This window comes from Colius striatus, chromosome 21 (genome assembly GCF_028858725.1).
Source record: "Colius striatus isolate bColStr4 chromosome 21, bColStr4.1.hap1, whole genome shotgun sequence".
In the NCBI taxonomy this organism is placed as follows: Eukaryota; Metazoa; Chordata; class Aves; order Coliiformes; family Coliidae; genus Colius; species Colius striatus.
The window spans coordinates 2,493,401-2,508,213 of NC_084779.1; the positions used below are offsets into that span (position 1 = coordinate 2,493,401).

At 56.2% G+C, this 14,813-nt stretch overlaps 1 protein-coding gene across 1 annotated transcript in view; it reads left to right on the top strand.

Moving 5' to 3' along the window:
* ZBTB40 (zinc finger and BTB domain containing 40) overlaps positions 1-12,981 on the top strand; it is a 31,415-nt gene extending 18,434 nt beyond the window's left edge. Inside the window, 5 exon segments of the mRNA XM_062013252.1 lie at positions 4,688-4,880; positions 5,175-5,372; positions 12,180-12,252; positions 12,255-12,365; positions 12,740-12,981. Coding sequence (XP_061869236.1) covers positions 4,688-4,880; positions 5,175-5,372; positions 12,180-12,252; positions 12,255-12,365; positions 12,740-12,981 — 817 coding nt within the window.
* Positions 12,982-14,813: the final 1,832 nt, after the last annotated feature.

The window sequence follows — 14,813 nt, forward strand, 5'->3', positions numbered from 1 at the left end:
GGGAGTCCCACAATTGGTGTCTTCATTAGACATCATTGTCTTGGACAACTGGTCTCCTGCTTTTTGTTGTGGTGGGTGTGTGTTTGTTGTCCCCTGAGGTTGTTCAGGGACTCTTGAGCCCTCACCTTTTGACTGGTGGGACAGCCATCCAAGTTTGGGTGGATTGAGGCACCACCCTGAGCAACTGAGGCAGATTTTAGCAGCTCTGAAATCACACAAGAATTAAAAACTAAATGAACATGCAGTGGAATGTAAAAGGGTGTTTGGCAGGAAGCAAAACTGGGCTGGTGGTGCTGATCATCAAACGCTCCCACAGGCAGCTTGCTTTGGCATGTGTTGAGCACAATTGCTGTCTTGAAACACCAGACTCCCAGCATGGGTAATTATCTAGTGGGAATACTCATTCCAAGGAGGAGCATCCCTTAATTACACAAAGCTGAGTCTCCTCAAATTGAAGCTTGAGCAAACAGAAGCACAAGGATTTATAAACAGAAGCACTCTGCCCTGCTGAGGCCTCAGCTGGAGTCTTGAACTGGGGTCTCTGGTTCAGGAGAGACAGGGAACTGCTGGAGAGAGGCCAGTGCAGGGCCAGCAAGATGCTGAGGGGCTGGAACATGTGTGTGAGGAGGAAAGGCTGCAGCCCTGGGGCTGTTCAGCCTGGGGAAGAGGAGACTGAGGGATATCTCATTAACACTAAAGGCTGGTACCTAAAGGCTGTCAGGAGGATGAGGGAATGCTTTTTTCTGTTGTATCCAGTGCCAGGACAAGGGGTGATGGACATGAGCTGGAACACAAGAAGTTACCCTGGCACAGAAGCAGAAAGTCCTTTGGTGCTGAGGTGAGGGAGCCCTGGCCCAGGCTGCCCAGGGAGGGTGTGGAGGCTCCTTCTCAGGAGGTTTCCAACCCCAGCTGGACACGTTCCTGTGCCCCCTGAGCCAGGGGAACCTGCTTGAGCAGTGGCTGGGGCTGGAGCAGCTCTGCAGGGCCCTTCCAGCCCCCAGCACTCTGGGTTTCTATGATTTCTTACTGTGGAAATGAAGAGGGAAGGAATGGTGTGAGCCTCTGCTGGGAGCCTGCTCTGTGCTCTGCTGTCCTGCTGACAGAGAGGAGAGTGCATGTGCTGGTTGTGGAGCACACCCTGGTGTGGCAGCAGAGCTGAGAGTGAACAACTCATAGACTCACAGCATGGTGGGAGTTGGAAGGTACCTTTAGAGCTCATCCAGTCCAACCCCACTGCCAAAGCTGGTCCCACCTAGATCAGGTCACACAGGAACGTGTCCAGGTGGGTCTTGAAGCCCTGCAAGGAAGGAGCCTCCACACCCTCCCTGGGCAGCCTGGGCCAGGGCTCCCTCACCTCAGCACCAAAGGACTTTCTACTCCTGTGCCAGTGGAACTGTTTGTGTTCCAGCTTCATCCCATCACCCCTTGTCCCTTTGCTACATACCATAGAAAAAAAGTGCTGCCCCAACCTCCTGACACCCACCAGTGAGATACCTGTAAATACTGATGAGATTCCCTCTCAGCCTTCTCTTCTCCAGACTGAACAGCCCCAGGGCCCACAGCCTTTCCTCACAAGGAAGATGCTCCAGTCCCCTCAGCATCTTAAATCAGTTTAATAAAATCAGAAACCTTCCCATGGGAGAAGATGGAAAAGATTCTTGGTGAGCTATCCTCTGAGCTGTGTGGGGCACATCCAAGTCCTGTGCAAACCCCACAGAGCTTAAGTGCTTAATGAGGTTCCCTGAGCTTTGCCTCATGTCTCCAACAAGTCTTTCTCCAGGGAGTTTTTCATATTAGCTCAAAATGTTGCTCTGATTATTCCCCCAGCCTGCCATTGCCTCCTTCCCCATCCCAGAGAGCTTTCTCTTCTTACCCAGCACTGTGGATCTTCTGGCTCCCAGAGGCTGTGTGTTCTTTTCACCAAGCTCTGTGTAGTGATCTGCTTTTTCTCCCAAGGAGTGCTCTGCACATAATAGATTGTTCTGCTTGCTGCTGAACCAAAGTGATTAAAAGGCCTGAGCACACAAACAAAACTACACCCAGGTGACTTGGATGAACTACTTGGTTTGGTTTCTCCTTCAAAATCTTCTCCAATTCAGTAACTGCAACAGTGGAAAAAAAGTCCCTTTGAGATTCAGCTCTTTGGCAGTTTCCAGTTGTATTTATAGCCTGGTCTGACAACAGGTACAATCATTTGTTGCTCTTTGTGCACAGAATCTTTTGCCCAAGTCTCTTCATTACCCTGAATAAACACTGTTCCCCTTTCTTGAACTGAGTCCTGCTACTCAGGTGTCTTTAAAGGGCTGCTGTGTTATTCTGGAGTCATCATTTCTCAGACTCAGCAGGGCAAACCTCAGCAGACCCAGCTTGGGTTAGATCTGGGAGGGGGATGGAATGAGCTTGGAGCTGCTTTTCTTTGGTGCAAGGGAGAGAAGAAGGTGTTGCTGCCACTTTGCAAGCAGAAGGCTGCTCTGTGTGCCCTTAACGTTTTCAGCAAGGCCAGCTCAGCTCTTCACTGCCTTGGGACCATCTGGGTGTGGGTAAAATGTGTGTTTGACAGCCACACACTGCCTGTTGCAGAGTTCCCCCTCAGCAGAGCAGTCAAAGGCTCTCACTGACCTCTTCCAATGAAGCTACAACCAGCAGTCAGTAATGAGGTCTCTTGGATGCCAGGGCAGCAGAAGCAGCTGATCAACACCTCAAGATACTGTCTTCACAGACAAGGCCACAGGTTTGCCTGCTGAGCATGACTGAAACATCAACCCCCTGGGTGAGGGCACAGAGGGACCCTCAGCAAGTTCCCTGCTGGCACCAAACTGGGAGCACTGGCTGGTTCCCCAGAGGCTGAGCTGCCAGTCAGTGGGATCTGAACCAGCTGGAGAGTTGGGCAGAGAGGAAGCTCCTGAGGTTCAACAAGGACAAGGGCAGAGTCCTGCAGCTGGGAACAACCCCCTGCACCAGGACAGGCTGGGGGTGACCTGCTGGAGAGCAGCTCTGCAGAGACAGACCTGGGAGTGCTGGCTGGTAATAAACTGACCATGAGCAGTAACGTGCCCTCGTGGGCAAGAAGCCAATGGCAGCCTGGGGGCATCAAGGAGAGTGTGGGCAGCAGGGCCAGGGAGGTTGTGCTGCCCCTCTGCTCTGCCCTGCTGAGGCCTCAGCTGGAGTCCTGTGGCCAGTGCTGGGCTCCCCAGCTGCAGAGAGACAGGGAACTGCTGGAGAGAGGCCAGTGCAGGGCCAGCAAGATGATCAGGGCACTGGAGCATCTTCCTGATGAGGAAAGGCTGTGGGACCTGGGGCTGTTCAGTCTGGAGGAGACTGAGGGGGGATCCTATTAACATTTATAAATACCTCACTGGTGGCTGTCAGGAGGTTGGGACATCCATTTTTTCCTATTGTATCCAGCAACAGGACAAGGGGTGATGGGATGAAGCTGGAACACAACAGGTTCCATTTAAACACAAGGAGAAACTGTTTGAGTGTTTCAGTGAGGGAGCCCTTGCCCAGGCTGCCCAGGGAGGGTGTGGAGGCTCCTTCCTTGAAGGGCTTCAAGACCCCCCTGGACACGTTCCTGTGTGACCTGATCTAGGTGGGAGCTGCTTCTGCAGGGGGTTGGGCTGGATGAGCTCTGCAGGTCCCTTCCAACCCCACCATTCTCTGATCCTATGATCCTATGAAACAGAAGCTTTCTTCCTCTGGGCTCAGACCAGGGCTGAGACTCAGAAGGCATTTGGGTGCCAGAGGTCTATTTCCTTAGGGGTGCCTGGGCAGAGGAATATTCTGTGTTGTCTTTGACTTGGGGAAGTTTGATTTTTTGAATGTACCTGGAGCTGAAGGCTGGCATTGAGTGGCTCATTTGGGAACTGAGGGGAGCTGCTCAGCTTCAGGGTGAGTTGAGGAGAGGGCTGATGTGTTTGAGTGAAGGGCTGAGCAGTCACTGCTTGGGTTGCACCCTGAGCCAAGTGTTCAGCAGGATGGAATCAAGGGAGGGCTGGGACTGGAGTAGTGAATTGGGACCAACAGGCCCAGGGCAGGGATTGTCCCCTGGGGAGGCTGCAGCTCCAGGGCTGTGTCAGTGCTGGGCCCCTCACTCACTGCCACAGGGACACTGAGGGGCTGCAGCGTGGCCAGAGCCGGGCACAGAGCTGGGGAAGGGGCTGGAGCACAAGGGGCTGGGGAGGGGCTGAGGGAATGGGGGTGTTGAGCCTGGAGAAGAGGAGGCTGAGGGCAGCCAGCAGCACTCTCTGACACTCCCTGCCAGGAGGCTGCAGGGAGCTGGGGGTCGGGCTCTGCTCCCCAGCCATGAATGACAGGACAAGGGCAAATGGGCTGCAGCTGCCCCAGGGGAGGTTGAGGCTGGAGCTGAGGCAGAACTGTTTCCCTGAGAGGGGTGTGAGCCCCTGTGCCAGGCTGCCCAGGGAGCTGGGGCAGTGCCCAGCCCTGGAGGGATCCCAAAGGCGTGGAGCTGAGGTGCTGAGGCTGTGGGTCAGTGCTGGGCTGGGCAGGGTGAGGGCAGGGCTGGCACTGCAGCAGCTTCAGGGGCTTTTCCAGCCCAAATGTCTCTGTGATCTTGGCCAAGTGTGATCAAGGGGATCAGAAGGATCACAAGTGTGTTGAAGGAGTTTGAGATGAGGCAGGAGTCCCTGGCTGGAGTCCCCTGCCAGTGTCTGGCTGTGGCTGTCCCCAGGGTGCTGCAGTGTGTGGTGAGGTGTGGGGCCAGCACTGGAGGAAGGATCCTGCCCATCTCTGCCCTCTGGCAGCTGCTGGTGGCCATGCAGGAGCTGCCACTGCTGCACCTGCTCATGGAAGAGATCCACAAACAGCCCCACACAGAGTCCTTCTTCCAGGCAGCAACAGCCTCCCTGTGCTCTCCACTCGCTGTGAGCTGCTTCTGCCATGGCCCTCTCCTGGGCCAGGAACCACTTTCCTTCCAGTGGGTCTCAACACCCTTGTGCTCAGGGAGCCAGTTGAGTTGGAAAAGCATTTTGCTCTGCAAATGCAGCTGCTTGGCCTCTGCAGCTCTGTGCTTCAGGCTGTGGAAGGAGTTGGCCACTGGTAACCAGCCTGGGGCCCATCAGACTGAAAGCACGGCTGTCATCTGAGCTCTCTGTGGAGCCACCACTCCCCACCCAGGGCCACTCCATCCCCCTCCAGGACCATTCCATCCTCCCCAGGGCCACTCCATCCCCCTCCAGGATCACTCCATCCCCCTCCAGGATCACTCCATCCACTTCCAGGACCACTCCATCTCCTCCCAGGACCACTCCATCTCCCCCCAGGGCTACTCCATCCACCTCCAGGACCACTCCATCTCCCCCCAGAGCCACTCCATCCCTCTCCAGGGCCACTCCATCCACCTCCAGGACCACTCCGTCTCCTCCCAGGACCACTCCATCTCCTCCCAGGACCACTCCATCTCCCCCTAGGGCTACTCCATCCCCTCCAGGACCACGCCATCCACCTCCAGGACCACTCCATCTCCCCCCAAGGCCACTCCATCCCTCTTCAGGATCACTCCATCCACCTCCAGAGCCACTCCATCCACCTCCAGGGCCACTCCATCTCCCCCCAGGGCTACTCCATCCCTCTCCAGGGCTACTCCATCCCCCTCCAGGGCTACTCCATCCCCTCCAGGACCACTCCATCCCCCTCCAGGGCCACTCCATCCCCCCCTAGGACCACTCCATCCACCTCCAGGACCACTCCATCCACCTCCAGGACCACTCCATCTCCTCCCAGGACCACTCCATCTCCCCCTAGGGCTACTCCATCCCCTCCAGGACCACTCCATCCCCCTCCAGGGCCACTCCATCCCCCCCTAGGACCACTCCATCCCCTCCAGGACCACTCCATCCACCTCCAGGACCACTCCATCTCCCCCCAGAGCCACTCCATCCCTCTCCAGGGCCACTCCATCCACCTCCAGGGCCACTCCATCCACCTCCAGGGCCACTCCATCTCCTCCCAGGACCACTCCATCTCCCCCTAGGACCACTCCATCCACCTCCAGGACCACTCCATCCACCTCCAGGACCACTCCATCCCCTCCAGGACCACTCCATCCACCTCCAGGACCACTCCATCTCCCCCCAGGGCCACTCCATCCCTCTTCAGGATCACTCCATCCACCTCCAGGACCACTCCATCTCCCCCCAGAGCCACTCCATCCCCCTCCAGGGCCACTCCATCCACCTCCAGGGCCACTCCATCTCCTCCCAGGACCACTCCATCTCCCCCTAGGACCACTCCATCCACCTCCAGGACCACTCCATCTCCTCCCAGAGCCACTCCATCCACCTCCAGGGCCACTCCATCTCCTCCCAGGACCACTCCATCTCCCCCTAGGACCACTCCATCCACCTCCAGGACCACTCCATCCACCTCCAGGACCACTCCATCTCCTCCTAAGACCACTCCATCTCCTCCCAGGACCACTCCATCTCCCCCTAGGGCTACTCCATCCCCTCCAGGACCACTCCATCCACCTCCAGGACCACTCCATCTCCCCCCAGAGCCACTCCATCCCTCTCCAGGATCACTCCATCCACCTCCAGGACCACTCCATCTCCCCCCAGGGCCACTCCATCCCTCTTCAGGATCACTCCATCCCCCTCCAGGACCACTCCATCTCCCCCCAGAGCCACTCCATCCCCCTCCAGGGCCACTCCATCCCCCTCCAGGGCCACTCCATCCACCTCCAGGACCACTCCATCTCCCCCCAGAGCCACTCCATCCCTCTCCAGGATCACTCCATCCACCTCCAGGGCCACTCCATCCCCTCCAGGGCCACCCCATCCCACTCAGGACCACTCCATCCCCCTCCAGGGCCACTCCATCCCCTCCAGGGCCACCCCATCCCACTCAGGACCACTCCATCCCCCTCCAGGGCCACTCCATCCCCTCCAGGACCACTCCATCCCCCTCCAGGGCCACTCCATCTTCCCCCAGAGCCACTCCATCCCCCTCCAGGACCACTCCAACCCCCCAGGGGGCCACTCCAACCCCCCCCAGAGCCACTCCATCCTCCCCAGGGCCACTCCATCCCCCTCCAGGACCACTCCATCCTCTCCAGAACCACTCCATCCTCTCCAGAACCACTCCATCCTCTCCAGAACCACTCCATCTCCCCCCCACCCCAGGGCCCCTCCATCCTCTCCAGGGCCACTCCATCCTCCCTAGAGCCACTCCATCCTTCCCAGGGCCTCAGCCTCTGGCTTTAGCTTTTCCTACCTTAGAAAACAAACTGTGCTTTCTGCCCAAATCACCCAAATCTCATGCAACTGTTGGGAGTGCTGGGGCTGTTGGTCCTGTGGGGCAGGAGAGGGAGGCTGTGCCAAGCCCAGCTGTGTGTGCTGACATGATGGGCAGAAAGCTTGGCCTCACCTTCCTGCAGGCACATCCTATGGTGCAGCTCCCTCCATCCACACTCTTCTTCTCCATCCCCTCTGTGCTCAGCCCAGAGAAACCAGCACTTCTGGTGCATGGTGCATCCAGCCACCCCTGGTGTGGTGCATTGTGCCTGGAAATGTCTGTTTCTGTGTGAAAGTCAGATCAGGATGTCTGTGGTTCTGGGAGAGATGGAATCCAGAGTGTTGGGACAGCCACTGCTGCCTTTTGAGGTTGTCACTGTCTCAACAGCATGCTTTGGAATACATGGGCAGTCTTTCTGAACCAGCACAAGCCTCAGTGGCTCACAGTGGCTCACAGTGGCTCTGTCACTGAGCACTGCTTGGGGTTTGGCAGTGACAGGAGGAGTCTGCTCCCTGTGTACTGGCTCACTCTCTGCACCCTGGGTTCTTTATCTTGAGCAGTGAGGGGACATTGAGGTGATGGATGGGAAGGGGTGACTCACAGCAATGTGTGTGTGGAAGAAACCAAAGACCTGCCTTCCTACCCCAGCCACACACATCAGAGAGGGAAGGCACATGCTCTGCTCTCCTTTCTTGTCTCAGTGCCCTTAGGGGTGTCCCTGGGCCATACCCTGCACTGCAGCTCCACTTTTCATGCCCAGTTCAGACACAGCTCCTCTCTTCCAGCTGCACCAAGAGCTGCCACAGTCAGTTCCCTCCCCTGGTCATGGCTCTGGTGGGCATTTCCAGAGAAAAGGCAGCCCCTCCTTACCTTCCATTCCTTCTCTGCTCCTCATGCTGCAGGCACTTCCCCACTCCCCTTGCCCCTCTGTGCCCATGGGATGTGCCAGGGCTGATGCCCTGGTGACTCTGGAGGCACCTGCACGTGCCTGTGAACGTGCTGCCCTCACAGTGCTGGATGCCCTGCCAGATGCCTCCTTCCCTGGCACCAGCATCAAAGAGAGCAGGCTGCTCTTACTAAGTGCCTTTGCAGGGCTTCAAGCCAAGGTTGAGATGAAAACAAGCAAGAAGCAACATCAAAAACAAGAGCTCTGGAAGAAATGGTGTTTACTGGGCAAAGCCCAGTGTGAAGTGTGCAGGGGGGGCTGGCACTTACCAGCCCCTTTTTGGCATCTTATGAATCTTTACACTCAACTGCCACATCTGCATTTCTAGGCCAGTCTCTTCAGCTCTGGTATCACTGCTTACCAGCCCTAAACCTTGCAGGTGGCTTTATGGCTCAGCAGCCACGTGGCTCTCAGCAGGAGATGGGAATGGTAACTGCAGGCTTCATGTTCCCCTTGGAACTGAGGGGATTCTGCCTTCCCACTTCTGAGGAATGGCTGCCACCTGGAGATGGGGACAGTTTGCATTTCCACCTGAAAGCAACAGTTTTTACATCTCAATTGCAGCCAAGAAGGAGGGAGATTCTGATACCTGATTGAGGGACAGCACTGGGCATCCCTGGGGAGGGTGGGGGCTTCTCCTTGGGTCCCTTCTGCACTGGCACTGGCAGCAGCTGCTGCTCACAAGGATGTTTGGCTCTTCCAACAACTCCATAACCCCCTCTGTAGCCAGCTGCTTCCCAGGCCTCCACACTTTCACTTCTGGAGGGATCATGTTTGGCAAGATGTGCCTCCCTTTCAGATCTCACAAATGTGCCAAGCCACAAAGGCTTTTCCTCTGCATGGTCTCTGCATTTTAAAGAGACAACCTCTGACTTCAGCCAGAGTCAGCCCTGGCACTGTTTAGCTGCAGAGTCTGCAAGCAAAAGGCCACTCTCCTCTGTAAAGTTCAGTGTCAGAAGCCACCATGTGTCAGCAAGCAATGGAATGACCTCGAAGGTGCAAAGGGGTTGGTGGGATTTGCTTCCAGCTTAAGCTGGAGAAGTGGGAGATGGGATGGTCACACACCAAGAAGCCTTGTGCTTCTGGAGTCTGACATCTCTCATGAATGGCAGGGAGGATGGAGTGACAAGTAAGGTTACAGACTCAGCAGAACACTTCCAAGAGAAAGAGGACTGGGTGTGAAACACATCACCACAAATAGCAGAGGTTTTCTCCCAGTGCTGAGTGTCTTTGCCAGAGGCTCCTTCTCTGGAGACATCCCAGCCCAGCTGGATGGTTCCTGTGTGCCCTGCTGGTGCTGCTCTGACAGGGAGGTTGCACTGGATGAGCTTTGCAGGTCCCTTCCAGCCCTTGAGACTCTGTGAAATGATAAAGGGATGCACATGGAGGACCCTGCAGCAAGGACTTGTGTCTGACACCCTCCTGATGTGTGTTTACTTGTGGAGTGAGTCTGCTCCCAGGAGGCTCAGCCAGAGGCACAGCCAAGGCATGCTGAGTTCCTGCCTCAAACCTGATGTACAATCACTTCTCAGCCTGCTCCTGTTTCTCACAAGAGCACTGGGGTTCCCCTGCAGGCTTCCTGCATCCCCAAGGATGGAAGCTGACTGGGGAAGGTCTGTTGCCCTTAACAAGGTCTGAAATGTCTCTGCCCGTGAGAGAGGTTCTGAGACACATGCTGGCTGCCAAGGGGAAAGGAATCAGTGCCCTGATGTGACAGTGCTTTGTGGCCCCTCTTTTGTTCAGGCAATGACCATCCTGTGGCACTTGATGCTGTTAAAGCTGCACATTCAGCAGAGGGACACCTGACCTTACTGTCCCATCACCTTTATGCCAATGGCTTCTGCTCTCCTGTCTCATGGCAGCCACACTTTGAAAGCCTTTTGAGGGTGTATTCCATCACCTCCTGCCATCCAGGATGGATGGATTACACTGGCATGAGACTACAGGCTGCAGACACCTTGCCATTGATTTCACAGGGTGTGGGTCAGCTCTCTTTTAGCACTGTGGAGCAGCAGCATCCCGACTGAAGGTGGAGAGCTGCTCCCTGGAGCCCACTGGGCATTTCCCCCAGAGGATGGACTGAAGTGAAAAGCTCTCCCTCCTATTACAGTCTTGTGCTGTTGTCTAGGCTAAAGGTTTCTAGTCCTGAGAAGCATTTGGGCAGGTGTAAGTGCAGGAGGACCATGAACCTGCTCTTGGCTCACTGGAGTCTGCCTCAGAAGCATTCTTCATCTGACCCACGTTACAGCCTTGCTGCCATGGCACCTCAGGATGCTTACAGTCCTTCTTCTGAGCACTCCTCTCCTTGTCCACATTCATCCTGCCCAGCAAGGTGACTCTCCTTGATGCTCAACATTCACAGAACCACAGAGTCTGAAGGGTTGGAAGGGACCTGCAAAGCTCATCCAGTGCAACCCCCCTGCCAGAGCAGCACCACCTAGAGCAGGGCACACAGGGACTCATCCAGCTGGGTTGGAATGTCTCCAGAGAAGGAGCCTCCACAGCCCATCTGGGCAGCCCCTGCCAGGGCTCCCTCACCTCAACAGGGGAGAAATGTCTTCACTTGAGTCATAGAAACTGTCAGTGTTGGTTGTAGGGATGTGGGGAGAGGCCTTAGAAGTGAAAGAGGTGTGTTGCTGTCTTGACAGAGCAGGACAAGCTGGGAGCCACTCTCCCAATGTGCTTTTCACCTTGGTGTGTTCACAGGTCACTGAGTCACCACTTGACACCTTAAAACCTTCCAAGTGTGTTGGAATGGTTTCTTAGCTGCTTGGAGATCCAGGCCAGTAACACTGTGCAGGGGAAGACACTTTGCTGAGCTCTGCCCAGAGTGAAGAAGACAAAAATGGGAGGTTTCTTTGGCTGAGTTTCCTGTGCATTGGCAAAAGGAGAAGTCTGCTCTGGTTTCCATGGCCACACAGTTGCGTGGTTCTCATTATAGCAAAGGAGACAAATGTATCTGTGTTTTGATTTCCTCCACACCTTCATTCCCTCTGGATCTTCTCTGCAGAATGACATCCCAGGTGAATTATCCAGCTTCTGCTGATTGAGGTGATGCTGTTACAGGGGCTCAGAGAAGCATTACACTGTGTAGGAAAGGAAGGTAATGAGCAATTTAAAGTGCTTCAGGGCCCTCACCACAAAACTCAGAGGGTCACAGCAAGATTGTTTCTTCCCTTCCAAACAGTTTGCATTTGGGAAGTGTTCCTGAGGTTTCTTGGGATCAATGGCTGGGTCTCCACTCTCAAGGGCTTGGACATTATCATGCCTGAGCCCAGGTCCCCATGTGTCTGAGCCATGGCTTCCTATGTCTGAGCAGTTCCTTGGGATCAATGGCTGGGTCTCCACTCTCAGGGGCTTGGACATTATCATGCCTGAGCCCAGGTCCCCATGTGTCTGAGCCATGGCTTCCTATGTCTGAGCAGTTTCTTGGGATCAATGGCTGGGTCTCCACTCTCAGGGGCTTGGACATTATCATGCCTGAGCCCAGGTCCCCATGTGTCTGAGCCATGGCTTCCTATGTCTGAGCAGTTCCTTGGAAGCAACAGTTGTTTCTGAGGAAAAAAAGCTCTGTCCCTGGCTCCTGGCACCTCATCCAGCCCCTGCTGCCTGTGGGGGGAGAGATCCAAGGGCCACTCTGATGGATGCATAGTGGCTGCTGTTGCCATGGGCCAGCAGGGCTGAGGTGTGCAGGGAGAGCTGTGTGTGTGTGGGGCCAGGCAGGAGGGTGATGTGCTGACACCCCATCCTGCTGCTTCCTCACCAAAGGGAATTGCTGTTGACTGAGTGGGGAGAAACCTGGGGCCAGGAAGTGGAAAGTGAAGAGTGAATCCCAAGTTGAAGCTGTGGGCAAAGACAAGGATGAGGTGTGAGAGGTGCTGATGCCAAGGAACCAAAGGCATCCTAAGGAAAAGCTGCTTCCAAGAGGAGTTCTGTGTGCAAAGCCTGCAATGACACCTGCCACTTGTGCTGCTGCCTGCAGGTGCACATGAAACCTTGTGGGGTGGCCAGAGGAAAGCAAATCCAGGGCAAGGAGTGCACTGGCACATCAATGAAGTGATGGAGAAGCATCAACTGGAGCTCCACAGGGTGATGGGGACGGTCAAGAAGAGGAAATGTCCCCCCATGGTGTGTGGTGTCTGCAGCTGAGGGTTTGCTCCTGCCTCAGGTAGGGCTGGTGGGAGCCAGGGCTGCTTGGATGGAGGTCTGGATGATAAAGTGGTGGTCTGAAGTCTCCTCCTCCTGTTCCCTGCAGCTCTGTGAGCGCTGTGGGTGAGGAGCACAGCTCAGCTCATTTCTCCTGCCCCACTGAGCACAACCACTGCCTGATTAGCTCTTCCCTAATTGCTTTTCCACATGGCTCATCAAGGGAAAGTTGGGGCTACTGGCAAATGTAATAGCCTCCAAAAATAACCAAGCTGTTCCAGTTCTGCAGCTGGTTTATTGGGCTGGGTAAGAGGAGCTGAGTCTCAGCAGCTCACAGTACCCTGGTGGGTATCCCCCTGGGCTCCCAGCAACACCAGCTCTGCTCACCCTCCCCAGGGATGCAGCACCACAAGCTGAGGGAGCTCTGGGACCAGAAGCCTTTCTGCTGCCAGGAGTGTGGGGCCAGGTTCATGGTCAACTCCCTGCTGAAGAACCACCTGCAGCCACGCTCAGGGGACCTCATGTGCAAACACTGCCTCATGCCCCTCCTGCAGGCCTCAGCCCTGGCCTCCCACACCGAGCAGCAGCATGCTGAGGGTGACCCTTCCCCACAGGAGCCCAGCCATGGCCTTATTTAGCTTGCTCCATCCACCACTTTGTGCCCTGTTCCTTCTTTTGCCTCCCAGCTGCTTCCCTCTCCTTTGGTGGAGACCTGTGCAGCAGGCTGCTCCCAGCTCATCACCCCCCATGGTTTTGCCTGTACTCTGCCTTTCCCCCATCCCTTTCTCCACATCCTCCAATTCACCACCCTGTTAGCAGTGTGCTCCCCATTAAGGACATCTTCCTCTTCCTCCCTCCCTCCTCTCTGCCTCCCCAGCAGGAGCCTCCACACCCTCCCTGGGCCAGGGCTCCCTCACCCCAGCACTGAGATAGTTTCTCTTGGTGTTTAAATGCAGCTTGTTTTGTTCCAGTTTATGTCCATCACCCCTTGTTCTGTTAGTGCACACCACAGGCAATGTGTCATCTCATCCAGCTGACACCCACCCTTTAGGTAGCTGTCAGTGTTGCTGAGATCCCCCTGAGCTCAGGCTCCTCTTCCCCAGGCTGAGCAGCCCCAGGGCTGCAGCCTTTGCTCCTCACACACATGTTCCATCCCCTCAGCATCCTGGGAGCCCTGCTGCTTGTACTCAATGGCTTTGGTGCTGCTCAGGTCTGAGCACAGCTGTGGCTTTGCTGTTGCTGTCTGTTATGGAGAAGAGTCACAGGCAGGTCTGGGCATCCCCATCCTCTCTGTGAGTAAAACAGCCCTGAGATCTGAAGCTGCCACATGTGAGGGAGGAACTGTGCCAGTGCCAATGAGCTGGCACTAACAGAGGTGTTTCTGCCACAGTGCAGGGGCTCAGTGCAGCACATTGCTCCCTAAAGCATCATCTGATAGTTAATGGTTTGCTGGACCCATGGTGAAGTGCCATTAGATAGACTCAGGGCTCCTGTGGCTCTGAGGGGATGGGTGGCATTTATCTTCTTGTACCAAAGGGCTGCACTGGGGACACTGTGGTGGGTCCCCATGGAGCTGTGGCCTTGGAGTCACACACTGCCCAAGGCTGTGGGGCACAGGACAGAAGCAGGTCAGGGTGTCCCAGCAGCAGCCTGTGCTGTCTGCCCCCAGCACCAGCCAGAGCTGGGCACACAGAGCACAGAGGTGGTTGTGCCATGGGGGTGTTTCTTGTTCCTGTTCCAGCTTGGTGAGAAGAGAACTTCCCTGGGAGCTGCAGCTGAGGAGGAGCCCACACCAGAGCAGGGAGATGCTCAAGGGACCTGTGACCCTGTGGGAAGCTGAAGTGCCTGACAGCACCTGGGAGCCCGTGGGAAGAGGAGCCCACACTGGACCAGGTCAGTACAGGTGACCCTGAGGGGATGCTGGGACACCCTGGAGCACTTTGTGAAGTGCACCCTGTGCAAAGGACCCACGCTGGGGGAGTTCCTGGACTGTCTCCCGTGGGAGAGACCCCACAGTGTGGCAGGGGAGGTGTGAGGAGGCCTCTCCCTGACCCCAAGCTGGTCGGTGCATCACAGTGCTGCTGCAGGGGAGGAGGCAGAGACCCGGCCAGAAGGGAGAGGTGAAGCTGCCACTGAATCCAGGAGTGACCAGGAGATGGTGCTCAAGGTCTTGAGGATCAGAGCTAATGGCCAGGTGCTCTGCACCTCTGCTCAAGCTCTCCATGGCCTTCCCATGCCATGCTCAGCTCCTGGGCTGGCAGGAGTGGGGAGCCCTTGAGCCACTGCAGAGCTGAAGGACTCCTCTGAGCCCTGCACAGCACAACTGCAAGCTTGAAGAAGACCCTGAAGCAGGGCCTTGGCAACCTGTGGAGAGGCTGAATTCTATCTGTGATAAAGGCTGGGCTGCCTCTTGGCCAGCAGCAGGGCAGAGGGAAGCTGCTGTTGACCTGCCTGGGCACAGCAGAGCTGT